Below are 24,997 nucleotides of genomic sequence, written 5' to 3' on the forward strand. Positions count from 1 at the left end.
CAAAGTACTGCGTGCCAGCCTGGTTTTACTTCACCCACCTGCAGCCCCAAAGGATGGATTTAATTTGTTTAAAGTCATCCCAAAATTTAGGTTCTATTTGGCCCCAGATCCGGTGGGAAATGGGTGCACTGGGTAGAGACATGGGGCTTCAGCTGGAACAGCAATTCTTCTCCACCTTTTAAAACTAAATAAAATATCCCAGAAAGTCACCACCCATTTCTTGCCTAATTGCTCATCCAGCAGCAGAAAAGCCTGTTTGCCAAGGGCTTTCTCAAGTGCATCCAAGGGATTTTTGCCAGGAATGCTGGACTAATCCCAAGATAAAACAATGCTTTCTCTAGCTCGGGAGGAGCAGCAGGGTTTTTTTTTTTAAACATTGTTCTTGTGTGAGGAATATTTCAGCCAGGCACAAGGCAGGACTTGTGAAAAGCAAATCTCAGGACTCAGACTCTGATGTCTCTGACATCTGTGTAAAACTCACCTGCAAACACTCAGGGAACCGTTCAGGTTTTCCAGAACATCCTTCCTTGACTGTTCCAGGACTCAAGTACCACAAATCCAAATTCCACCCCCAGAAACACACACCATTCTGCAAATTTCCACAACCAGAAAGAAAATTCCCTTACTCCATTCCTTCCCACAGGTGGACATACCCCAAGAAGTAATCCAATACAATAGTCTCAATTTATTTGAAATAATTCGGTTTGAAAACTTTTTAATTTAAAATTTACAGCACACATGGGGAGGAAACATGTTTTGTTACAACTAAAAGTTACCAGAAGAGTGCTGCAGGGCTGTTGTCTTTAATTTAACACTGTCATGGCTTTATTCAAAACACAGTTGCACAAAATCAGTTACTCCAAAGTTTCAGGAAAGAGTCGGAGAAGGAACCAAACCACACTATATACAGACTGCCATACAAAGAGCATTAAAATAGGACAAAACCTCTACAAAATATAAAACCCACCCTGACGTATTTGCATGAAAAGACCACCCACCAAGCAAAAAAGTTTCAAAAGTTATCTGGAGGCTCTGAATTCCTCGTTAAAAAACGCTGTTGCTGCATGCCGAGCGGAGGACACGGGACGGGGACGGTGACACTGGGACAGATTCTGGGGTTCGTGAGGGGCTCAGGTTCCACGTGGTGGAACTGTGGCTGTTTGGGGAGTGGGAAGTCTGGCCTAGAAAAGGGCTGTCACCCCTCAGAGCTCTGGTCTTGCTTACCCAAACAAGCCCACTACCCACATTATTTTAATCCATCAAAATAGACTCTTTTTTTTTTCTCTTCTTCTTCTTCCATTTAAAACTAATTTTATCTGCATCAGTAACAGTTAAGTAAAACCCTGACATGGAGGTGCTCTAACATACACACTTATAAATAACAAGTTTCAATCTAAGGACAAGAAGCAAAAGGATGGGAAAAACATTTTTTTCTCTCAAAGCTGAGCACGGAGTGAGTGCCTCACCCAGAGCCTTCAGGACATGACAACCATGCACTGACCCAGCCAGGACTCATCATCACAAACACAGCACTTGGTTGTGGCTGCAAAGGAAGTTTCACCACAGCTTTTCTAGTGTCTTTAGAGATATCCTTTAAAAAGCACAAAGCCCAAGGAGTCAGTTGTTCCCCAGTGCACCACCAGACTCTGCTTTTGAGGCTGGGAAGGTTCAGGAAAAAACCCAGAGTTAAGGCTCTAGTTGTGAGGGGAAATAAAACCACACACACAGGGAGTGAGTGGGGCTTTGCAGAACTTCAACCCTGCATGATCTAAACTCCCCCCAAGAGCTGGAGGTCACAATGAAATTCCTACAGGAACATCCCCCAGGGAACCAGGTGAGGAGGGACTGACTCTCTCAGACCCAGGGATCTCCCTCCTCCCACCTGCAGGCTCTCCCCCGTTTCTGGCAGCCAGGACAGATACAAAAACACATCTCTGCAATAAAGCTGTGTGTGATATTTGGTTCAGGACCTGTGTGAGACTGATGTCAGTCAGTGTGACACCGCCACTGCCGTGTGAGACCCAGGTCACGCCTGAAGGAGGAATGCTGGAAGTGAAAATTTGTTTCCAACAGGAAAGGATGATAGATTGGGGCAGATTAGGGATTATAAAGGCTGCTATCAGGAATTATAAAAGCCTCTCTGCACATCCCTCATGCTCTCTCTGCAGCCACTCAATATAAACCCCCAAATATTCCCAACTGTTACACACAGACTGAGTGTTTTACATCCAGATTTAAACAGTTGAAGAGGTGAAGTGCAGAGAAAGGCCAACCTGGGTTCAATTCTTCCCTTCAACAGTTCTAGAAAAGCTGGGGGGTGGAAAACAACACGCTTGGAGGAGTTACCCGTTCACTTCTGCATCAGAAATGCATATTTCATCTATTTTATACATTTTATAGCCATGAGTGGTGCAGAATTCCCAGAATGACAATGCAAGAGCAAAGTGAGTGAAAGTTTAACAAAGATTTCTGGCAAAAAGGTTTAAAACTACACATTAATTGCTTTGTTAATACCTGCAGTGACAATGGACTTGGGGGAAAATTTATGGATTGCAACCCTGTAAGGATCACAACTCTTTCAGTTTGCCAAAATACACTCTAGAAGGAATCTAGTGAATACTCCAAACACTGAACATTGGAGCAAGCAGGAAAACAAAAACATCTTCTGAAACCCACTGAGGCTTTACCCTGGAATACCCAAAATAGAGAGGAGCCTTCAAAAAAAAAAAAAAAAAAAAAAAAAAACACAAAAAAAAAAACACAGGAAAAAAAAATCACAGGAGTCACCTTTTAAAAAAACTGAAACATGGGTGTCATCTAGTTAGGGGTTTCCAGTTGAATCCATGGAAAACTTGGCCTAGAGTCAACTGATTTAACAGAGTGGGGAATTCGCTGTAGAGCACTTTTCAGTTCAGCTTTTTAAGCATAAAAACTTGAAAATTCTGAATGAAAACTCCCAATATTAAACCCATGGGACATGGGGTTGGATTCAGGGCTAACAATGACCAACACAGCAAGATTGTACGAAATGAAAGAGCTCCAAAGAAAAGTCTGGTGGGGGGAATTTGCCAATGGCTTCAGTGATTATAGGGCTGAAAATTGTTCTCTACAGAAGGTTCCCTATGGGCTATCAGAGCTTATCTGGAATGATAAAAGGGGCAGGAATAGTAAAACCACACTTCTGCTATAAAAAGTTAACATAGGATTTCTGTCAGGACATCTATGGTACATGGACATACAGAGCTGCATAATCACTATTGCGTCTTCCTCAACTGGAGAGTCTGGTCCTGCAAGTTAATCCTCCTCTTCCTCGCCTTCATCCTCGGGCTCTCGTTTCCTCTTCTCCCCTCGGACTCCCTCTGCTAAGGAGAGAGGGACACACACAGCCCATGATGGTCTGTCCATGGAGAACAGGAGGGGAGGGGAATGGGGAGTGTGTGTGGGGTGCAGGTGCTCCTGATGGGACATCCCAGCCCAGGATCCTGCACAAAATCCCTGGATTTTCTGTGGCAAAGGGACAGAATATTCCAGCCCAGGATCCTGCAGAACATCCCTGGATTTCTGTGGCAAAGGGACAGAACATCCCAACCCAGGATCCTGCAAAAAATCCCTGGGATTTCTGTGCCCAAGGGCCAGAAGATCCCAGCCCAGGGTCCTGCACAACATCCCTGGGATTTCTGTGGCAAAGAGCTGGATTTAGGTGGTGTGCTGTGGAACATCCCAGCCCAAGATCCTGCAAAACATCCCTGGATTTTCTGTGGCAGAGGGACAGAACATCCCAGCCAGGATCCTGTACAAAATCCCTGTATTTTCTGTGCCAAAGAGCCAAAACATCCCAACCCAGGATCCTGCAGAATATCCCTGGGATTTCTGTGTCAAAAGGCCAGAAGATCCTGGAGAACATCCTGGGATCCATCCCAGGATCCTGGAGAACATCTCCAGGTTTTCAGTGCCCAAGGGCTGATTTAGGTTCTGTACTATGGAACATCCCTATTTTTCAGTGCCCAAGGGCTGATTTGGGTGCTTGCTGTGCTCTCTGCTGGTGGGAGCCTGCAGTGCAATGCTGCCCCAGCCAGTCCAGTGGCCCACCCTGGCTCCAGGATTTGTACAAAGTGAAGAATTCACACTGCTCCTTCAGAAATACTGTTTTTGCAAGTGGAAAATCCAGCTCCCAAACCTGCTCCCAGCATGTGGAGGAGATGGGAGCTCAGCTGGGGAGAAATTCTGGGATTTCATCTTTACAAAGATGTGGAATTTTTAATGAAAAAACTTATTAAAAATACTCCAGTAAGCCACTTCTTGCTAACAGAACTTTGTGCCAGGATTGCATCTGGAGAAGCTGGATAAAGGGAAAGAGCACAGCAGAGCCCCACTCCTCTCCACATCAAAGAACAATTTCCAACTGCACAGCAGACAGTGCCTTTCCTTTCAGAAAACTCTTGTTTCTTCCTCACTTTAATTTTTTGTGTTAGTGTGCATGCCCTAAACCCACAAAGACAATTACAGAGAATTGATTGTTTCAGTCACAACTTCAATCCTTGAGCACTTACCTTCTTCCTCCTCATCACCTCCTTCAACGTAGTCATCATCATCCTCTTCATCCTGTACAAAAATTGGGAGATATTTTTACAACTGCTGTTTATTGAAGTCTTGTTTCCACAATGATCCCAAGCAGAAATCCAGGAATTCCCTGCAATTTCCCCACCAGGGCATCAGCCAGCCCTAGAGACTCATTTATTTGCTTTTCCTCACTGTTCATTTTTTTAAGCCAGCTCAAAGTTATTGAAAAATTAACTGTGATAAGAGATGCCAGCAGCTCTAGATTGCCTTTGAACCCACAGTAAGGGCCTGGAGGAAAAGGTGCATAACTCTGTGAAAACAAGTGAGCTTTTGTGGTGTTTTTGTCTTGTTCTAAAGCTGATAGATGAGGAATGTAAATGAATTACAATCAGCTCCAGAAAACTCAACAAACCCAAGTCTTGTTTTCATATCCCTGTGCTTGGTGGAATTTTGTACACAGGGGAGTGTGACAAGTCAAACCTCTGATAGTGGCTTTTGGAATATTGGAATTAAACCCACACCACACGAACTCCCTGGCAGGAAATAAACTCTTATCAGAGAACCAGCAGTGGCTGGGCACAGGACCCCAAATCCCCTTCAATACCAAATGGGGGGGCTGCTCTGGGGCACAAACCCCACCCCTGTGGAGACCCTGCAGGACCTGAGCAGGACCCAGAGCTTCACTGCTGTCCTGTAATTTGTGTGATCAGTTTATAGCTGCAAGAACTCCACTCATCACCTCCTGAAGGCTGTTTTCTGTTCTCTGGGAACTGTACCAGAAGTGTTTTCTGTAACCACAGAACCCCACAGGAGCTTCTCTTTGCTTCCTGCACTTGGCAGCATTTACAAACTTTACCTGAATTTCTTCTTTCATCAGGTATGAAAGACCAACTTCCTCCTCCTCTTCACCTTCGCCCAAATCTGAAGCTCCATCATCTTCATCATCATCTTCTTCATATTCTCCTGGAGGCCCAGCTTCATTCTCATCATCATCATCATCTTCATCCCCCTCTGCAATGAAGGACACACATATGAGACCAGAAATTCAGTTCCATTCTCTCCTCTCTGAGTACAGCAGGTTGGGCTTGCCCTAATAGTTTTTTTCCTGAAGGATTTTGGGATTTTAATTTTTTTTCTAAATCCAAGCAACACATAGGAAATTACCATGATTGTAACCAAGTTAAATTTTGTCATTTTTTTCTCTAAGAAAGACTCCCAGGGTTTTTCCATCACAAGCTTCAGGCAAAACTTGTGATGTCTGAAGCAGCTGCAAATACAAAATCCTGCCAGCCCTAAGAGCCCCCTTAAGGGCTGCAACCAAGCTGGGACCAAAAGGAACTAGGTGTGATTTTGGAGCTAAAATTTGTATTATACTAAAACAAGGGCCTGAAACCATTACAAAACCCTGTAAAAGTGTAATTTTTAATTCAAAATAGTGTGCATGTCCCTTTGCTCTGTATCACTCAGTGGCACAAAGGGCTTTACTGCTGGCAATAAGAATATTTGTGTCTTTGAAAAAGTATCTTTAGTCCAATTCCCCCAGTTTGTTTCAGGAAATTACCATCATCATCATCTTCTGAGTCTGGTGCCTCATTGTCCTCCTGATCAAACCCATCCAGGTATGTGATCTGCTGGAGCAGCTCAAAGATGCTGTCCCTGTAGTCCTCAAGGTTTGTAATCTCACAGTTGAACAGGTCAAGACTCTTCAAATTCTTCAGATTTTGCTGAAAATAAATGAAAATATTTGGTTTTTTCCTGTGGTGCTCCCAGATACAGCAGGGTGACAACCCAATAATTTACTTTATCATCATCTCTCATTTCTAGTTAGAATTTTCTCCCTCAAATTCAGCCCAAGTTGCTGTCAGCAGCCAAATCCCCACTGAAGGCACTTGTGTGGAATAACTCCCAACCTTGGGGGTTGGGTTATGTGTGCAGAGCCCAGTTTTGGACAGAATCATCCAGAAAAATGGGTGAATGGATCACCAGTGGCAGCTCCCTCCTCTTCCTCGCTGTATCACACCTGTGTCTGAGTCACTTCACATTTTAATGAAAACTCAGCAGACAAACACACCTTAACCAACAAGCACAGAGGAAGCAGCATCATACTTGGCAACTTTTCCTTCAAAGACAAAACCAAGCCCAACCATCTCTGATTTGGGACATCCCATCCCATTTTCCAGCACTGGGGTTCCACATGCTGTCCTATAGCCATGGCACCGAGTCCATCAACCACGAGATTTTATCAATCCATTGCAAAAATATTAAAGGTTCTTGATAAAAAATAGTATTTATTACATCTCCCCAGAGCCCTCCTCACTTCATACTCACAAGAGCTTCCACAGTGCCAAGATCTTTGATTTTGTTGCCACTTAGATTTAGATATGTGAGATTAGGACATCTCTCTGCAAGGACCTCCAGGCCTCCAGAAATGACATTGTCGCTCAACTCCAGCTATTGGACAGGAAAAAAAAGGAATTAACAAATAGATTTTCAGCCTCAGAATCAGCTGCATCATTGTTAATTGTTCTCCCTTTAAGAATGTAATCACTTTTGAAGATTCACCCAAGGTATAAAGCTTTAGCTGTTAAAAAGTTCCTTTAAGTTGAGAATTATAAACTGTTCTTTAAAGTCTCATGGGTTTAGGCACCTCAGTTTTAAGTTACCAGGACTGGAGTTCATTGGGTGACCCAAGAGCCTCCTACCAATGCACAGCTGGACCTTCACAACACTCAAGAGTTACAGCCCCAAGAATCACTGACCAAAACCCAAACCCAGCTCACCATAATTAACTGGAAGCACCCAAAACAATTTCAATTCTTAAAAACACGTTTCAGACGCCCACAAAGCACCTTCAGCACCACAGGAGTCCAACCATGAGCACTGCAAGGCGCAGCCATGGCTCTGCCACCCCAAAGGCACCGACCTTCCGGAGCTTGCTCAGCGTGGGCAGCTTGGCCAGGGATGTCAGCTCCACGTTGGCCATGCTGAGGAACTGGAGCTCCTTGAACGAGTCGTTGAGCCCTTCGATCTCGCCGTTGCTGGAGCGGCAGTTATCGAGCACCAGCTCTGTCACCTGCAATCAGGGCACACGTGGGTGTCACAGCAGCAAATTCACCTGAAACCCACCCCCAGGGACTGAAATTCACCCAAACCCACCCCAGGGACGGGGCAGTGCCTGCACGTTTGGGGTTTCATTTCAAATCAGAGCGGATACCTGCCCAGAAATCATCAACGCTCGCCTAATTTAAAAATTAGGCAGCAGTTTCCTGTTCTCCGAGCATGCATTAAACTTTGCAAAAACAGCCACCTGACCCCAAAACTCCATCATACAGCTCCCCACAGAAGCACTGTAGCCAACCAACTGCTGACTTCTCATCATTTAACTGTGCCTAACCAAACTCATAAAACCAGTTTCTCTGTGAACCTAAAACCTTCTGCCTCCAGATTATTTTACCAGAGATTCCTAGAGGTTAATGGAGCCCCAAATAAATAATTTCCTTAATAATCAATACAGGTCGCGTACTTGGAGAAGCAGCAACAAGAAGCAGCCAATTAATTTTAAATTATTTTATCTGGAGTGGAACACCCACTTGGCAAAGGACAGGCACAAGGTGACTTCTTTTCCCCGCACACTAAAATTTTGGGAGTGCTGCCGACCCCTAGCACCACGAGGCCAGCTTCCCACTTTTACTTTATTTATTCACTTAAAAACGCCCATTATTCCACACAGACACCAAATTTTAAGGCAAGCTGCCGGGAGGAGAGGGAGGATCCCAGCTCCATCCCCAGCTGACGAGGCCTCTCCGAGTACCTGCCACCCCAAACACCACCGGGCGCGTTAAACCAAACACTTTCGGGCAGTTTTTTTTTCCCCAGAAAAACCCCACGTGCGGCGGGTCAGGGAAAGCGAAAGTCTCCGGACTTTACTCCTGGGGAGAACCGGGCGCGGGTTTCCCCGTTCGCGGAGCGGGGAGCGATGCTCGGGAGCCCCGGGAGGCGGCGGGGGCAGCGCGGGGCCCGGCGCGCACGTGCGCTCCCGCCTCGCCAGCGGCTCGGGGCTTTTTTAAAAAAATTTTTTTTTTTTTTTTTTGGGGGCTCTTTCCTAAGAAATTGAAAGTTGGACGCGCGGGGAGGGGGAAGCGGGAGGGGTACGGGGACCCCCCACGGGGTGGCGGGCGCGGGAAAGAACGTTAATTATACTAATTAAAGGCGCCGGGATGAGCGGCGGGCCGCGGCCGGGGCCGCCGCCGTGACCTGTTTACTGCGGCCGGGGGAAGCGGCGGATTAACGTCGGGGGAAGCCGAGGCCGCCGCGCCCCCCGGGAACTTCGGGGCACCCCGAGAGAGGAGGCGGAGGGGGAATGAGGGGGGGCCGCGGGTCCCGGGGCCGCGCCGGAAGCGCCGCCCGCGCCCCGCCGGGCCCTGCGCCACGGCTGACCCAGATTCGGCAGCGGTGCCGCCGGGCCTGCGCGGCCCGAGGCGGCAGCGACGGCCCCACGGGGCGGGGGGAGCGCGCCCCGCCGGCCCCGCCGCCCCTCACCTTCTCGGGGGCCCGGTTCCGCAACTCCAGGTTGATGCGCTTCTTCATCTCCATTGCCCCCCCTCCCGCGGTTCCGCACTGGCGAGGGAGGGTGGCCTAGAGCGGCCGCGAGGGTCGCTGCGGCTGCGGCGGGCGCCGGGAGCGCGCCGGGAGTGGGTCGGGGGTCGCCGGGGCCGCCCCGGCCGCGCCGCTCCGCAGCAGCTCCGGCACCGTCAATGGCCGCCCGCACACTGCGCCTCCATGACACGGCGCATGGCGCCCCCCCCCGGCCACGCCCCGCCCCGGGGCGGGGCTTCCCCGCGCGGCGCCGTCATTGGCGCGGGTGGTGCCGCGCTATTGGCCGAGCGCGCTGCCCGTCAGGACGCGCGGGGGCGGGGTTTGTGCTCGCGCGCGGGGGCCGGCGGGTGCGCGCGCCCTGAGCGGGAGGGGCGGGGCCGGGGGCGAGGCCGGCCCTGAGGGGGCGGGGCCGGGGCGGGGGCCGCGGCTCTGGGGTGGGCGGGGGTCGGGGCTCTGAGGGGGCCGCGGGTCTAAAGGGGACGCGGCTCTGAGGGGGCTGCGGGTCTAAAGGGGACGCGGCTCTGAGGGGGCTGCGGCTCTGTGCGGGTCTCGGCTCTCGGCTCTGAGGGGGCCGCACCTGTGGGGTGGGCGCGGGTCGGGGATCGCGGCTCTGAGGGGATCGCGGCTCTGGCGGGGCCGGGCCGGGCCGAGGGTCGCGGCCGCTGCGGGGTCGGGCCGGGGGTCGCGGCCATCCCCGGCCGTGCTCCGCTGTGGGGGCCGTGCCCACCGCGCGGACTCGGGAAGGATCTGACCGTGGGGCCGCCCCCGGAGCTCCGTGTGCCGAGTGGGCTCCGGGGGCTCACGGGGGTCTCACACACCATAAGGTTCAGCGGCTTTTGCGAATTTGTGTTATTTTTACTTAATTTGCCAGCACTGACAACACATCGGGGAGGGGAGGCAGGTTCACACATCTGGGGAATAGCTCAATTCCTATAATCTGAGCTGCTCAGGAAGGATATTTGAGGCTCGTATCCCACTCTGTGTGGATAAATGGGATTTGTTTCCCCCTCGGGTTGCATGTATGGGATTTATAACCCCCTTGGGGTGGACAGATGGGATTTATATCTTCCTCTAGTTGGATATATGTAATTTAGATCTCCCCAGGTGGATAGATGGGATTTATATCCCTATGGAAATTCTTTTCCTATTTAAAATTAATAATGAATGAATGTTTCTCTATTGAAGCTTTTCTCCTGGAAAATAATCCTTGAAGAGAGCCTGTGAGCCACTGATATCCCTCATGCCCAGGCGGGACAATTGTGGGACAAGCAGTTGTAAATATTTACATATTGACTCTTTTAACTTTGGAGACACAAATAACCGGAAACATTTTGGCAGCATGGTGACAGAATTAAAAAAAAAAAAAACAAAAACCAGCAACCCAACATGGGAGTCTAGGTTTGTTCCAGCTTTCTGTGAACTCCATGGAGAAAATATTTCCCTGGGATGGTTTGATAAGGAGCTGCTGGAAAACAGCAGAGACCTGGAGAGCTTTCTGCTCGCTTCCCTTAAGGAGGTAACTGGGAAAGGTTCTCACAACTGCAGGGAAAATCCTCTTTGTGTTAAAGCTGCTTATCCCAGGGGTTTGCCAGGAGAGCTGGGTGGCTGCTCATGGAGACACCACCACCCTCTGAGTAGGGTGGAAAAGGGTAAATCTAGGAAAAGAACTTGTGAAAGAGCCAGGAGGATGGTGTCACTTTGGGATTAAAGAGGTTTGGGTGAATATTCCCAGCTTTGGGAGCAGGGAGGACATGTCCAGCTGTCCATCCGTGGTGTGTTTGGATATTGCTGTCCCAAAACATCACTAGAAGGTGAAGATTTGGTTTGAGGATTTGGGAGTGATTCAATTTATATTTAGGTCCGGTTACAACAAACTGCTTCATTTTCTGAGTCTGCATTAGAGGGATGGTTTGTAGAAATAAACTCATAACCTTCACCCACATCTTTTATTTTCCTTTAATCGCTTTTTTGCTCCACTCCAGGGTTGGAAATCTCGCTGCTGTGTGATCCTGAACCATTTTCCGGGGCGTTCTTGGCTTTTCTCGATCCACCTTGATGGCAGCACCAAGCCAGGAGGTGGCACTGCCAGGCAGCGCGTCCGGTCCCGCTCTGAACCCGCCTCCAGCCTTTGTAAATAACAAAAGTTTTCTTCTTTGTACCTGCCCTGGGCGCTCGGGAGCTTCCCCCGGGATCCGGGAGGGCTCTGGGGATTTGTGACCACCACGAGTCTCCTTCAGCACCCCTTGACTCAGCCTCTTTTGTCCCGGGTACACCTGGGCCAGTTTGCCACATCTCCTTCCTGTTAACTCTCCCAAGGAAAAGCAACACAGGCACCAAGTGTGGGGATTGCAGTTTTCTCTTCCCCAAAAAGGAATTTAACTCTGATTTCCTGACCAAAACCACCCGTTGCTGTGATGGTTTGCTCTCCATGGTGGGGTTGGAGGTTTTCTGGTCCATCTTCTCCCAGATATTGTGGGTGTTTGTGGAAAATAAGCAGTTCTGGAAGAAACAAAGTTGGAAGCTCCTGGGTTTAGAGGCTCGAGAAGATCCTGTTGATGGGACAAGCACTGCACACATTGTTTGCATTTGTCATTCCAGTTCTGGATTATTTATCATGAGACACCATGCACCAGGTGTTGGGGGTTTTATTGGCAGAGGTTTTTATTTACAGCAGAATCCGAGGAAACAGGAAAGGCCTGAAGGATTGCTGAGCTGCTCTCACCAAAACCCTCAGCCACAAAATCTCAGCAGTTCCAGAACAGAGACAGCACCTCGTGGAGAGGATTTATTTCATCATCAACACCTGGCAGTGTCCTGGTCACCATCCCAGCCACAAGGTCTGGAATGAAGGAAAAAGGTGAGCAGAGAGTGGTGGGACAGGGCTTGGAGCATTCCTAGGATGTGTGAGAGCTCCAGTGGGGAAAGCTTGGCCAGGTGGGATGGAGCTTTGGAGGAACCTCATCAGGAAGGTGGAAGCAGCTGCTCTGTGAGGTTCACCCCAACCCAAACCACCCCAGGGGTTCATGGAGCAGGGTGGAGGAGCCTGGCTGCTCACAGCAGTGAAGGTCCCACTGAGTGCCAAGGTCACTGGGAAAACGCCCTGGAAAGCCTCTCCAGGCCATCACTGGGGTCACAGCTGGGTGGGCTCTTATCTGCCTGGAAGGGCTTCTTATCTTCCCATTGTTCTGGAAAGTTGCTGCTTCAGAAAGAATTGCATTCCCCGGGGTTGAAGGACACACTTGGACTGTCAAAGTCCCAGAGTACCTTTGGAGGAGGAGCCTGGGGGTCATAGCAGGAGACCCAGGAAGCTGAGGAGGATGATGAGGGTGAGGTGGCCCTGCAGGGACGATCCCAATGACTCCTGATGAAAATCCTGGCGAGTCAAGGAAAAGAAATCAGTCAGAAAGTGCCATGTGCTGAAAGCCTGTGGCAGAGCTGACAGGCACCCACCTGAGAGTCCTTAGCACCCCTTGGAGTGTCCTTGGCATCCCCTGGAGTGTCCTTGGCATCCCCTGGGGCATTTATGTCTGGTAATCCTGAAAGCTCAATGGTGTCATTCCATTCTGAAAAAAACTTGTCATAATCTATGTCTCCAGTGGTGTTTGTCTGCGTGTGGAGAAAAAGAAATAACCTGAAATATCACAGCATAGGATTAACTCCTAAGAGAGAGATCCCTCCTTGGGATGGTTTGATGGTGTTTAATTGGGAAAACAAGGAATTTCCCATTGGAGCATTAAATAAATCCCAACTCAAACCATCCCATGATTGCTGTTCATGGACACTCTGCTCAAACTCAATTTTTTTTCTGTGGTCTAAAAATCAGCAGCTTTAACCCATTTATTCATCCCTGTGGCAGAGATTTGGGTGAGGAAAATCTGTTTTTTAGGGGAATACCAACTCACCTCGTATGAATCAAACTCGTACACATACGTGGCAGGGGTTGCTGTGGCATTGTCATAGTAATAATCCTCTGTGGAATAGTAGTAATCACCTGGAATGGAAAGAGCTCCAGGTGAGGTGGCACTGTGGGGACTGGGGACTCCTGTCTAAAATGGGGTGGGATGAGTCCCTCCCCCATGTCCTGGGTTGTGACCACCCAGCTTTCCCCCCCTTGTGTAACTCAAATTAATCTGGACAACTCAGATAAATCCCTTCCCAGTCCTCGTTATCCCAACTCTCTCTTGTGGTTTGCGGAAAATGGTAAAAATTATATAAAAAAAAAAAAAAGGCATTTCTCACTTAAATGAGTCATGTATTCAAATAAATCCGGGGCGATCTCCTCCTCATCCTCGACCTCCGCCTTCCCTGAAAGCAAAGGAACAACCAAGGCATCACCACGAGGCTGTGGGGTCATGGGAAGCTTCATTGGTTTATTGGTGCCTTGGGCAAAACCCCTTTCCTGTGGGACTGACCCACAATGAGATCCCAGCTAAAGGTGTGGGAGGTCAGAGCTGGGGTTTTTATTCATTTCTGGGTGTGGATGTGGTGGAAGTGAGAGATGCAGTGGTGGGGATGGAGCCAGAGCTGGGCTGGATCTCCCCTGGGATGAGCCTCTCCTCCAGGATCCAGCTGTTCCCCTGGGATGAGCTTCTCCTGCAGGATCCAGCTGTTCCCCTGGGATCAGCCCCTCTCCAGCTGTTCCCCTGGGATCAGCCCTTCATCCAGGATCCAGCTGTTCCCTGGGATCAGCCCCTCATCCAGGATCCAGCTGTTCCCCTGGGATCCCCCTCTCCTGCAGGATCCAGCTGTTCCCCTGGGATGAGCTTCTCCTGCAGGATCCAGCTGTTCCCCTGGGATCAGCCCTTCATCCAGGATCCAGCTGTTCCCCTGGGATCAGCCCCTCATCCAGGATCCAGCTGTTCCCCTGGGATCCCCCTCTCCTGCAGGATCCAGCTGTTCCCCTGGGATCAGCCCCTCTCCAGCTGTTCCCCTGGGATCAGCTCCTCATCCAGGATCCAGCTGTTCCCCTGGGATCAGCCCCTCCTGCAGGATCCAGCTGTTCCCCTGGGATCAGCCCCTCCTGCAGGATCCAGCTGTTCCCCTGGGATCAGCCCCTCTCCAGCTGCTCCAGTGCCTTGGCCTGCCAAGGGCTCACAGGGGACCCTGATGTTTTCTTAGGGCTGAGGCACTCTAAATAAATTCTGACCCGTGTGACATTGTCACAGTTGGAGGGAGTGGCTCATTCCCTGTTCCAAACGTAAAGTTCTCTGTGCTTTCTTGGGGTTTTGGGAGGATTTTTAAAAGCAAATTAATGGGGAACATTAATGAACTAATAGTCACAAATTCATACACTGTTACACTCATGAGAATGGCGGATGTGGAATAATAAGATATTTTTATAGTTTGATGCTCATAGTCACAAATAAGACAATTATAATATTGTCATTTTAAGTGACACCATCAATATCTGGAGTGATGCTGTCAGTCATGCCCAGGGCCAGCTGGAGCTCCAGGTCCCTCTCCAAACCCTCCCATTTCTTCCTCTCATATCCCTGACTTTCCCAGTGCTGGCAAAGCCTGGGGGGAAAGCCCAGATCCCAAAATCTACTGTCCCAAATCCCAAAGCCCAGATGCCAAAATCTAAACTTCCCAAATCCTCATTAGGGGATTCTCTGAAAGCGCTGCCTGAGGCTGAACATTCCAGGCTGGGACTGGAGCTCTGCAGCAGGGACACAGCACAGCCTCACACCTCGACCTGTCCCACTCCCACCCCGAGCTTTTGGGGAAATTTGGGCTGAAATTGGGAGCTGGCCCCCATCCTGCTCCTTCCCACGCTCCTTCGGCAGGGCTCCAGCAGCCTTGAGGCTTTCCCAGAAAGTCACTCCTTATTTACACTGCAGTCCCACAAGAATAACGGAGAATAAAAGAGTTTCCAGCTGGGAATCCCCTCGCTGGTGTTTCGTGTTTAAATCTGTTCCTTCGGTTAAAATACAAAAGAAAGGGGAAGAGCTGCAGTTTCTGGTTCCCCTCAGCTGGTGCTGCTCTGTGTCTCACCTTCCCAGAGATGGGGGAGCTTTGTGCTCATCCCTAAGCAGCTCCAGGCTGGGGTTTTCCACCCTCAATCCCCTGATTCTGCTCTCCCCCGTCTCAAAGTGCCCACAGAACTCTCAGGAAATCCTGTTGGGGTTTTTTCTCTGTGTCTCCTAATAGCTCCCAGCTGGGGTTTGCAAACGGTTTGAACACAATGCGTGAAACGTTCACCATCCCACTGTTCTCCGTGCAGAGGTTTTATGAAACTTTCCGTAATTTACATCGGGTTTTTCCCCCTTTCTCCAAAAAAATCCCCCCAAGATCTTGCAGCCTCCAGATTCCCCCCTCAACTGCCCCACAGCATCCCAGGAGTGTGGGATAATAACAATAAATTATTAATAATACAACCAAATAATCAAAGCGGCGAGCTTAAAATCAAACTGCCCTTAGAAAACCCTGGGAAAACTCGTGGAATTCCGATTTACCCGGCAAGGACTGCAGGACCAGGAGCACCGCGATGCAGAAATTCATCGTCCTCCGCTGGGCGCCGGCTGCGGGAGCGGCTCCGCTCCTGCTCCGCGGCAGTTTCGGTGCCTGAGAAAGCAGGAAATGACTCGGGGGGCCTGGGCCGAGCAAAGCTCCTCGGAACCGTGATAAGGAACCCGTTCGTGCCGCAAAAACCTCCCCGGGTTGTGCCGAGCAGCCCCGGGCTGGGCGCTGAGCGTGAGCCGTGCGCTGCAAGTTTCCCAGTTTCCCTCTTGCAGAGGCGTTTTCGGACGGCGGAATCGCAAACCTCGGGAAGTTTTCCCCCGGGGAGGGTCAGTGCCGCTGGATGAGTTCTCATATGGAGAGAGGATGGTTTTGATTATGTTCTAACGGAGCAGGGCTATAAATAGCGAATTCTTCAGGGAGAGAAGGCAGAGATGCTGACTGGGAGCCAGAGTGGCTCCCGACTTCCCGTAAAAATCTTGGGGATTTTTGTTGTTTTGGCTTCATTTCCCCTTCCCGTGCCTCAGTTTCTTTATCGGGAGGAAGAAACATGAACGGTCAAAGATTTATTTTATTTTATTTTATAGTGAGTTAAAACACCCTGGGGAGAAGGTGAGAGCAGAGCTCCTGTGAGGAGTGGGAGGGATCCAGGTGGAAATGGGTGCAGACCAGAGGAGGAAGGAAAAGGGGAAGAGGAAGAGACAGAGCTGTAAAATCAATATTTTGGTCACTCTTGAAGATGAAGCTTAGAAAGCCAAGAAAGAGCAAGATGAGCCTTGCTCATCCTACAGGAGGATTTCTCATTTGGGGCGCAGGGCCATGGAATCATGGTTGGGAGTGGCCTCAAAGCTCATCTTATCTCCTGTTAATTTTAAACCAAAGATTTCTGTAGATTTTAAGGATTCTAATCAATGTTAAACCAAAATTCCCCAAAGCAGACTTTTTTTTTTCTACCAGAGCGAACCCAACAGAAGAATTTTTCCAGCACATCCCAAATCTGGTTCCCAGCTCCCCTGTGCTCTGCAGAAGGAGCTTCTCCCATCTGTAGGGAGATGTTTGGCAAAGGGTTAAATGCCCAGGAATGCTGAGCAGGAAGTGAATCTCTTCAAACCCTCCTCCCCACAAGACCCTCCTCTCCCTCCTCCTCAAGAATAACAACGAAACTCAAAAAACCCCAAGCCAAGCAGAAATCTGAACTCGGTGTGAAGAATCCCAGCAGGGCTGGGGTCAGCAGCTCGGCCAGGAGGCACTGGGGGAGCAGGGAAGGGTTAAAATATCCTGGGATTAAAGGAGTGGGGAGGGAAGGGGCGAGGAAGATCCCTGAGGATGGTTCTGGCTTATCAGAACCCTTGGCGTGGGAGCTGGATTCAGTGGGATTTGCTGGCTCGGGGCTGGGAATGACTCCAGAACTGGCTGTGATGGTCTAAGACTTGCAAAAATTGGGAAAACTTGGAGAATCCATGAAAAGAAAGGGGCCTGGATAAAAAGTGCCATGAGGTACCAAAGGGGGGAAACAGCTGCTCCTCCCTGGCTGGGACCAGCTGGAACCTCCAGCAGCATCCTGCATCCCAGGTGCAGCTCTGGAATTGTTTCTGGATGGAAAAGGAAACTGTCCTGTTTTCCTCCTGGTGTTTTTTTTTTTTTTTCTTTTTGCCTTTTTTCTTATTGATTCTTCACATCTGGCATCACAGAACAAACCCATTGCAGCCACAGAAAGGAGGCAGACCAAGGGGGCTTTTCCATCTCCCGTCCCAAAACCTTGCTTCCTATTCCCCCAAATCCCTATTTTGCTTTATATTTCTACTTTTACGTCTTTATTTTTTTAATCATGAAAAGATTTTTTTTTTTGGCCAAAATTCAACACAACAACAGAGCAGCGAGGGAGGCACACCTTTCCTGAGGGAAAACTCATCGTGTGAACCAAACCAGAGGGAAAAAGGAAGGAAAAGGAGACAAAAAGGAGGAAGAAGGAGGCTCCTGGTCCTGTGCTGAGGGGGCTCCATCCCAGGGATGCTCTGGGCACCCCGAGCCTGGTGCTGTGCAGGGGGGTCAGACCAAGGAGGAAGGTGCAGCTGAAGTCAGCAGGGCTCGGATGTGCTGTGTCATTTCCCAGCTTTAATAGGCGGAAGTGAAACACGGAGGGAAATTAATCCAAGGCAGGCAGTGACTCTGATTCTCCCCTGAACAATGCCTCGTGCCCAGGAGATGGCATTCGCAGGATTCCTGCGGAAGAGGCTGCAGGGGACATTGTTTGGAGTTTTCCTCACAGGAGACGTGAAGATGGATGGAAAATCTTCATTTTCAGTGCCCAGCACTCCCCGTGGCACCGTCAGTCCAGAGGGAGGTGGAATAATCTGGAGGGAGGGGCTTTGGAGCCGTCCAGGCTGTTCTTGCTGGCTGATGGAATTTTTTAGTCTAAATAAAGTTTTCCTGCTCTTCCCAGCTCCTCTGTAAACAGCAGCAGCATGGGGGTGGGGGACAGAATCGGGATGGGAGATGTGAGGGGCTTGGAATAGGGAAAAAATATAAAGAGGGAAGGGAAGGGAAGGGAAGGGAAGGGAAGGGAAGGGAAGGGAAGGGAAGGGAAGGGAAGGGAAGGGAAGGGAAGGGAAGGGAAGGGAAGGGAAGGGAAGGGAAGGGAAGGGAAGGGAAGGGAAGGGAAGGGAAGGGAAGGGAAGGGAAGGGAAGGGAGAAGAGAAGAGAAGAGAGAAATGAGATCCTGGGGACAGGTGACCCTGTAGGTGACCTTGCGGACAGGTGAACCTTCAGATGAACCTTCAGGTGACCCTGCGCACAAGTGACTCCGGGCCCAGGCCGTGCCAGGTGTCCCCTTGTGTCCCCCCTGTCCCGGGACTGGTCCTACCCCCCCATGGCCCTGTGGGCTCCTCCGGGCCGCCAGGGGGCGCTGTGGGTGCCGCCATGGCCGCCGCGGTGCTGCTGGGCTGCGCCGCCATCGCGCTCGGGCCCGCGGCCGCGCTCGTGCTGCTCACGGTGGCGGCGGAGCCGCTGCTCCTCATCGTGCTGCTGGCGGGGTGAGCGGGGCCGGGGGCCGAGGGGGCCGTGGCGGGGTCCGTGAGGCCCTTGGGGGTGTGCTCTGGGACGGCTCCGGGGGACACCGGGGCTGGTGCTGCCCGGGGCGGCTGAGGGAGCTGTGGCGGAGTGAGGAGCCCTGAGGCGAGGGGACGGCTCAGGGGAGATTGGGAGCAGCGCTGAGGGCGCTGCGGGTCCCGGTACCCGGCGGCTTGGCCTGGTGCCGGTACCGGGTGGCTCGGCCCGGTGCCGGTGGCCGCGGTGCCATCCCGGTGTCCCGTTTGTCCCCAGGGCGTTTTTCTGGCTGCTGTCGCTGCTGGCGGCCTCGCTGCTCTGGTCCGTGTGGGTGCAGCTCAGCGGGCGGGAGGACGCGGCGCTGCTGCCGCTCGGAGCCGCCGCCGCGGTGCTGCTGCAGGAGCTCTGCCGCTTCGCCTGCTTCAAAATGCTCAAGTGAGAGCAGCCCAGGGCTGTTCCGGGGGCTGGACCGGGGCTGGGGTATCCCCGGGCTTGGGGAAGCCAGAGCAGATTTGGGGCTCTGTGTCCTGAGGAACCCCACAAAGTGTTTTCCTTGTTAAACCCCGGGAAGGAGCCGAGCAGCTCCTCGGGATGGGGCTCATGATCTCCCTGACATGTGGCTCACACTCTCCCTGGGATGGGGCTCTCTCGGATGGATCTCACGCTCTCCCTTCCCCTCTCCCTGGACTGGGGCTCACTCTCTTTCTCTCTCTGGTGGGGCAGGAAAGCCGATGCAGGGCTGGCCACCCTCAGCAAGGACGGGCGCTCCCCGCTGTCCCTGCGGCGCACGGCTTACGGTGAGCAGAGCCCTGGGTGCTCCATCCACCTCTCCTGCCCTTCCCTGAACCCTCCAGGGCTGTGGGGGCTCTCCTGACCCCCGGCTCCCCCTCCACAGTGTCTGGGCTCTCCTTTGGCACCATCAGTGGCCTCTTCTCCATCACCAACATCCTGGCGGACTCTGCGGGGCCGGGCACTGTTGGGATCCATGGGGACTCCCCGTACTTCTTCATCACCTCTGGTGAGGCTGGGGCCGTGGCGCAGAGGAGGAAGAGGAGGAGGAGGAAGGCTCTGAGGCTCTGTGTGTCTCCCCACAGCCTTCCTCACCATGGCCTTGGTTCTGCTCCACACCTTTTGGGGCATCATCTTCTTCGACGCCTGTGAGCGGCGCCGCGCCGGGGGCCTGGGGCTGGTGGTGGGCAGCCACCTGCTCACCTCGGGGCTGGTGAGTCCTGGGGGGCACAGGAACCCCCACCCACTGCCCCTCGCTCCCTGCCTGGGGCTGTGGGGGGAGTTACACCCCCAGGCCCCCCAGCTCCTTGGGGATGTGAAGGATTTGGGGGCACACATTTCAGCAGGGATTTCAGTCAGGTTTCCACCTTGGAGGGCTCAGGAGGGTGTGACCTCTCTCTGTGTCCCCAGACCTTCCTGAACCCGTGGTACGAGGCCAGCCTGGGCCCCATCCTCATCCTCACGCTCTGCACTGGCCTCTGGGCCTTCAGCACCGCCGGTGGCTCCTTCCACAACGTCCTCAAGTGCCTCTCATGTAAGGGGGAGTGGGGTGTCACTTTTGGGGGCTGCTGGGATGGGGCTGGATGAGTCTTGTTGAGTGGGGGCTGCCACAAACCCCTAAATCCCCCCCAAATTCACAGATGCCCCTTTTCCCCCAGGTAAGCAGGAGCCTGAGGGCCAGGCCGTGCTCTACTCGGCGCTGCAGGTGCCTCCTGAGGGCTGAGGGAGCCGTGGCCCCACAGCCAGACCCTCCTGTGAAAGCCTTCACCCCTCCTGCTGCAGCGGGATTTGTGTCTGCCCAGTTCCTGGGGGCCTTTGGGGTCTGACCACCACCCTCTGCCCTTTGCTCCCAGATTCTCTAAACTCCTTTCCCTCAGTTTGAGCCTCTGGGCAAGGCCAGGGTGGCCCAGATGCCTTGGGGGGAGTCGGGGCAGGACCCCCCCATTTCCCTGTGTTTGTCACTTTGGGGGTGTCCCCACCCCTGGTGATGCTCTGGGCATGGGGGACACCAGGACTGGGATGCTCTGCCCTTCTCACCCCTGTTCAGTCCCAGGGGGGTAAATTATTTTTTTAATTAAGAGTAAAACCCTTTTACAAAAACACGGGGTCACTGTGGCTGCTGGGGAGAAGGGGAGGGAGGAGAAGGGGTCGCTCCCCCTGTTGTGCTCTGCTCCAGGTTTTTTGGGGGTGATGGGATCCAGCCCAAAGCCCCTCAAAGGCGCTGGTTCCCTCCTCACAAAGAGCCACCCGGAGGGGGAAAGGGCTTTATTTGCCTTGGGGCTGGGGGATGGCCTGGGTTGGCTCCTCCCAGCCCAGCCCAGCCCAGCCCGGTCAGGGCTCAGCGGGAGTGGGCGAGCTCCGGGGGGAGGATTTGAACGCCACGTCCTGTGCCTGCTCCCTCCTCGCCCTGCAGGGGTAAAAACCAGCGTGAGGGGGGGTCTCTGCACAGAGCTCGGGGCTCCCCCAGCTCTGGGGGTCCCTCTGAGGGCTCTGGGGGGCTCTCACCGCATCCTCTTGGCCCCAAAGTGGAAGGCGAGGAAGAGGCCGGCGCAGCAGGCGATGGTGCCGAAGATGATGGCGATGATCGCGCCTGTGTGACACCCAGAGGGGTCAGGGGGGTCCCGTGTGACCCCCCCAGCCCAACATCCCACCTGGAATACCTGTGGAATATCCCTGTGACCCTGCAAGGGAAAAACCGGGCTCAGGGCCAGCTCCTGGGGCTCCAGGAGCCGCGTGAGGGGCGCGGGGACCCTTCCCAGCCCTGCGCTCACCCCTGAAGGACGAGAGCACCGAGCGCGCGTTCAGCTCCTGCGGGGCTCGGAAATTGTTCACCAGGAGCTGCGGCTCCTCCTCCTCCTTCGTGCAGTAAAGGCTCCCCTGGAGCTGCTCCAGCTGGAAGGGAAGAGGAGGAAAAGGGGAAAGGAAAAGAAAAGGGAAAGGGGAAGGAAAGGGGAAAGGAAAAGAAAAGGGAAAGGGAAAGGCAAAGGGAAGGGAAGGGAAGGGAAAGGGAAGGGAAAGGGAAGGGAAAGGGAAGGGAAGGGAAGGGAAGGGAAGGGAAGGGAAGGGAAGGGAAGGGAAGGGAAGGGAAGGGAAGGGAAGGGAAGGGAAGGGAAGGGAAGGAAAGGAAAGGAAAGGAAAGGAAAGGAAAGGAAAGGAAAGGAAAGGAAAGGAAAGGAAAGGAAAGGAAAGGAAAGGAAAGGAAAGGAAAGGAAAGGAAAGGAAAGGAAAGGAAAGGAAAGGAAAGGAAAGGAGAAAGGGGAAAGGAAAGGAGAAAGGAAAGAGGAAAGGAAAGGAATAAGGAGCAGCACTGGGGGGGCTCTTCCCCCAAAGGCGGGGTCTCCCCGCAGAGCGGCTCCCACCTGGGCGCGGCTGATGCGCACGGGCTGCGGGAGGACGTTCCAGAGGACGCTCTGCGAGCAGGGCGGGGTGGTCAGGGAGCCGTTGTAGCGGTAGTAGCGCTCCAGCCGCTCGGGCAGCAGCTCCCGGATGCTGAACGAGGGGATGTCCACCGTCTGCCCTGTTGGGGGGAGCGATTTTGGGGCGTGCTGGGAGCGGGATTTGGGGTTCCGCCCTCCCTCTCCTCACCTGCGTGGCGGATGCTGCCGAGATGCCTCAGGATGTTGTCATAGGCGGGGTGGGGGTTGTCTCCGAGCTGGGGAGTGAGGAGGGGTCAGTGCGGGGCTGGGGAAGCGCGGGTGGGTGGGTGGGGGGCGTGGGTGTGGGGTCCGCACCTCCAGCAGGACGCCGAGCACGGCCAGCCCGCCCGGCTGCTGCTGCGCCGCGCTGGCATCGGCGAAACGCTCCGAGTCAAAGTGCACCACGTGCATCTGCGGCACGGGGGGGACACCGTGAGACCCCCACCCTGGCACCCCAGCCCCTGTGAGCCCCCTCACCCCCCAACCCAACCCCCCGAGCCACCCCAACCCTCCTGAGCCCCTGCCCCGGCTCCCACCCCGCAGCGCCCGGACCCGCTCCCACTCCAGTTTCCCACCCTTTTTTCTGCCCCCCATCCCCTCCCCAGGACCCCTTTCCCCATCCCCGCACCCATTTCCCTCCCCAGGACCCCTTTTCCATTCCCCGGACCCATTTCCATATCCCCGCATCCATTTCCACATCCCCGCACCCCTTTCCACATCCCCGCACCCATTTCCCTCCCCAGGACCCCTTTTCCGTTCCCCGCAGCGAATTCCCGCTGTGCAAACCCAATTTCCACGCTGTTCCCACACTGACGCCCCTCCCCACAGCCACTTCCCACACAATTCCCACGCCGCTTCCCGACCCCAAACCCGCTCCATCCCCATGTCCCGCCCCCAGACCCGTTCGTGGCGCTGTTCCCGGTGCTCCCGGTACCTCGGCGGGGGCCCGGCGCCCGTCCAGCAGGTGCTCGGCTCCGGCGGCGCTGCCGGGCCGGCCCCAGTGGAAGTGGAGCTGAACGGCGGCGAAGGTTCGGGGCAGCCCCCGGAGCCGCAGGGACGGCGGCAGCGCCAGCACGGCTGCGGGACAGCGGCATCAGCGGGGCCGGGACACCGGGAACGGCCCGGTGCTGCCCCCGGTGCCGCCCCCGGTGCCGCCCCCGGTGCTCACCGGTGTGCCCGTTGTTGGCGAGGCTCAGCTGCGGGCTCTCGGGGCGCTCGTAGCCCTCGGGCAGCAGCGGCGGCAGGGACGGGTCGTGCTGTGCCCGCGATGTCGCGATATCGATGGGGGACTGAGCGCGGCCCCCGCACTCGGGGTGCGCCTCGGGCCAGTGCTGCTGCCCGTGCGGACCTGGGGGGCACCGAAATCTCTGGGCACCCCCCCATCTTCACGCCGTGACCCCGAACGCCCCCGGTGCCCCCGAACCGGGACGCCGGTGACATTCCCAAGGGCCTCGTTAATCTGTCGGGGACATTTTTTCCAGGCGGGAGAGCGGGGACAAAGCCGAGCCCGCGGGGCCGGGGGGGCACCCATGGGTCCCCCCGGGATGGGGCTTAGCGGGATTTGGCCGAGGCCGGATCCTAATTGGATTTGGCAGCGGGAACCTTATGTAAAGGAGCACAAAGGGCCCATTGGAGCGAGGGGGGCAAAGGGGGGGCAGGAGGGGGAAAATGGGGGGCTGCACCCATTCAGCCCCGCCGGGCCCAGGGGAACCAGGTGGGTGCCCACGGGGGGGGCACAGAGGTACAGGGGGCAGCAAGGGCGTGATCTGCCCATCTCCTTCCCATCTGGGGGGTCCCGGATGTCTGGGGACATGTTTGGGGTACCCAGGGGGAGATCTGCCCATCGCCTTCCCATTTGGGGGACCCATCCACCTCCCCACCTTCTGGGGAGCCCCATAGCTCATGGGGGGGTTTGGGGTGTGGGGATAAATGAGGGGTCCCTGAGCGGGGCCCCACTCACCCTCATACGTCCAGTGGGGACCTGCTGGGGAGAGTGGAGGATTTGGGGTGGGGGCTCGGCTGAGCCTCCTGGCCCCACATGGGGGCGCCTGAGGGGGGCTGGGGGTGCACCCCAAGGTGGGATCTGTGGGGGGGGGGACTCACCAGCGGACAGGGCGGGGGCCAGGCCCCCCAGGAGCAGCAGCACCCTCAGCATGGCGGGGGGCAAGGGGGGCCGGGAGCCACCGGGCCGGCCCTAAATACCCACCCGGGGGGACGGGCCCCCCCGGGGGGACGGGGAGGGCAGGAGGGGCCTGGCCCGGGGTGTCGGGGTGAGGGGAGCCTGGGGATGGGGCGGCGAGCGATGTAAATGTGGCGTGAGGGCTTTGTAGGACTGGGATTTTGGGGTGAGCGGTTTGGAGTACTGGGTTTTGTGGCGTTAGGAGTTTAACGGATTGAGGTTTATGGGGCTCTGGGGGTTTGGGGGGCCCCTGGGCCCTGTGCAGGGTCGTGGGGAGGGGTGTCGGGGTCACCGTGAGCCTCCTGCGGGAAGAGCCGGGCTGGGGGCTCTGGATCGGGGAGAGATTTTGGGGGGAAGATTTTGGGGGGCTCGGGGGGAGCCCCGAGCAAACCCCGCACGCTGTCCCAGGCCACGCCCCTCTCTGGGAAGCCCCGCCCATCTGCTGGAAGCCCCGCCCCGCGGGCGTGCCCCGCGCGCACAAGCGTGACGTCACAACGGACTCCCGCCCCCACGTGGGGGCCCACGCGCCGTCCCGCCCCGGTTATGTAACGGAAAGGGGCGGGGCCGCCACGCCCATTGGCCGAGCAGCGCCGCCGGGACCGCCGCCCATTGGCTGAGGGAACGGGGGCGGTGCCCGGCGCCGCGTGCCCCGAATCGCCGCGCAGAGGGGCGTGGCCAGAGCCCCGCCCTCCGGCCAATCAGCGCCGGGCTGCGACAGCGAGCCAATAGTTAA

The 24,997-nt window shown here is 54.4% G+C and overlaps 3 protein-coding genes and 1 long non-coding RNA gene across 4 annotated transcripts; 2 read left to right on the top strand and 2 right to left on the bottom strand.

Moving 5' to 3' along the window:
- Positions 1 to 665: 665 nt before the first annotated feature.
- Positions 666 to 9,281, bottom strand: ANP32E (acidic nuclear phosphoprotein 32 family member E). Its single transcript, XM_058042888.1, has 7 exons — positions 9,100 to 9,281; positions 7,484 to 7,633; positions 6,889 to 7,011; positions 6,122 to 6,284; positions 5,417 to 5,571; positions 4,551 to 4,602; positions 666 to 3,362 (listed from the first exon to the last, which is right to left on the bottom strand). Exons 1-7 carry the CDS (start codon positions 9,151 to 9,153, stop codon positions 3,295 to 3,297), a joined length of 765 nt encoding a protein of 254 aa, XP_057898871.1. The 5' UTR covers positions 9,154 to 9,281; the 3' UTR covers positions 666 to 3,294.
- A 710-nt stretch (positions 9,282 to 9,991) lies between these two features.
- LOC131095312 (uncharacterized) lies at positions 9,992 to 18,044 on the top strand. Its single transcript, XR_009115843.1, has 3 exons — positions 9,992 to 11,286; positions 11,828 to 12,013; positions 16,573 to 18,044. It is a non-coding gene; the product is annotated as an uncharacterized LOC131095312 (long non-coding RNA).
- A 490-nt stretch (positions 18,045 to 18,534) lies between these two features.
- Positions 18,535 to 20,490, top strand: APH1A (aph-1 homolog A, gamma-secretase subunit). Its single transcript, XM_058042881.1, has 7 exons — positions 18,535 to 18,647; positions 18,937 to 19,095; positions 19,384 to 19,457; positions 19,556 to 19,678; positions 19,755 to 19,882; positions 20,080 to 20,203; positions 20,328 to 20,490. Exons 1-7 carry the CDS (start codon positions 18,535 to 18,537, stop codon positions 20,390 to 20,392), a joined length of 786 nt encoding a protein of 261 aa, XP_057898864.1. The 3' UTR covers positions 20,393 to 20,490.
- A 370-nt stretch (positions 20,491 to 20,860) lies between these two features.
- CA14 (carbonic anhydrase 14) lies at positions 20,861 to 24,240 on the bottom strand. The gene is made up of 11 exons (XM_058042651.1): positions 24,189 to 24,240; positions 23,768 to 23,888; positions 23,254 to 23,468; positions 23,020 to 23,162; positions 22,401 to 22,496; positions 22,255 to 22,321; positions 22,029 to 22,186; positions 21,441 to 21,561; positions 21,330 to 21,350; positions 21,175 to 21,259; positions 20,861 to 21,076 (listed from the first exon to the last, which is right to left on the bottom strand). The coding sequence occupies exons 1-11, from the start codon at positions 24,238 to 24,240 to the stop codon at positions 21,001 to 21,003; spliced, it is 1,155 nt and encodes a 384-aa protein (XP_057898634.1). The 3' UTR covers positions 20,861 to 21,000.
- Positions 24,241 to 24,997: the final 757 nt, after the last annotated feature.

Source organism: Melospiza georgiana, chromosome 33, assembly GCF_028018845.1.
Source record: "Melospiza georgiana isolate bMelGeo1 chromosome 33, bMelGeo1.pri, whole genome shotgun sequence".
Taxonomy (NCBI): Eukaryota; Metazoa; Chordata; class Aves; order Passeriformes; family Passerellidae; genus Melospiza; species Melospiza georgiana.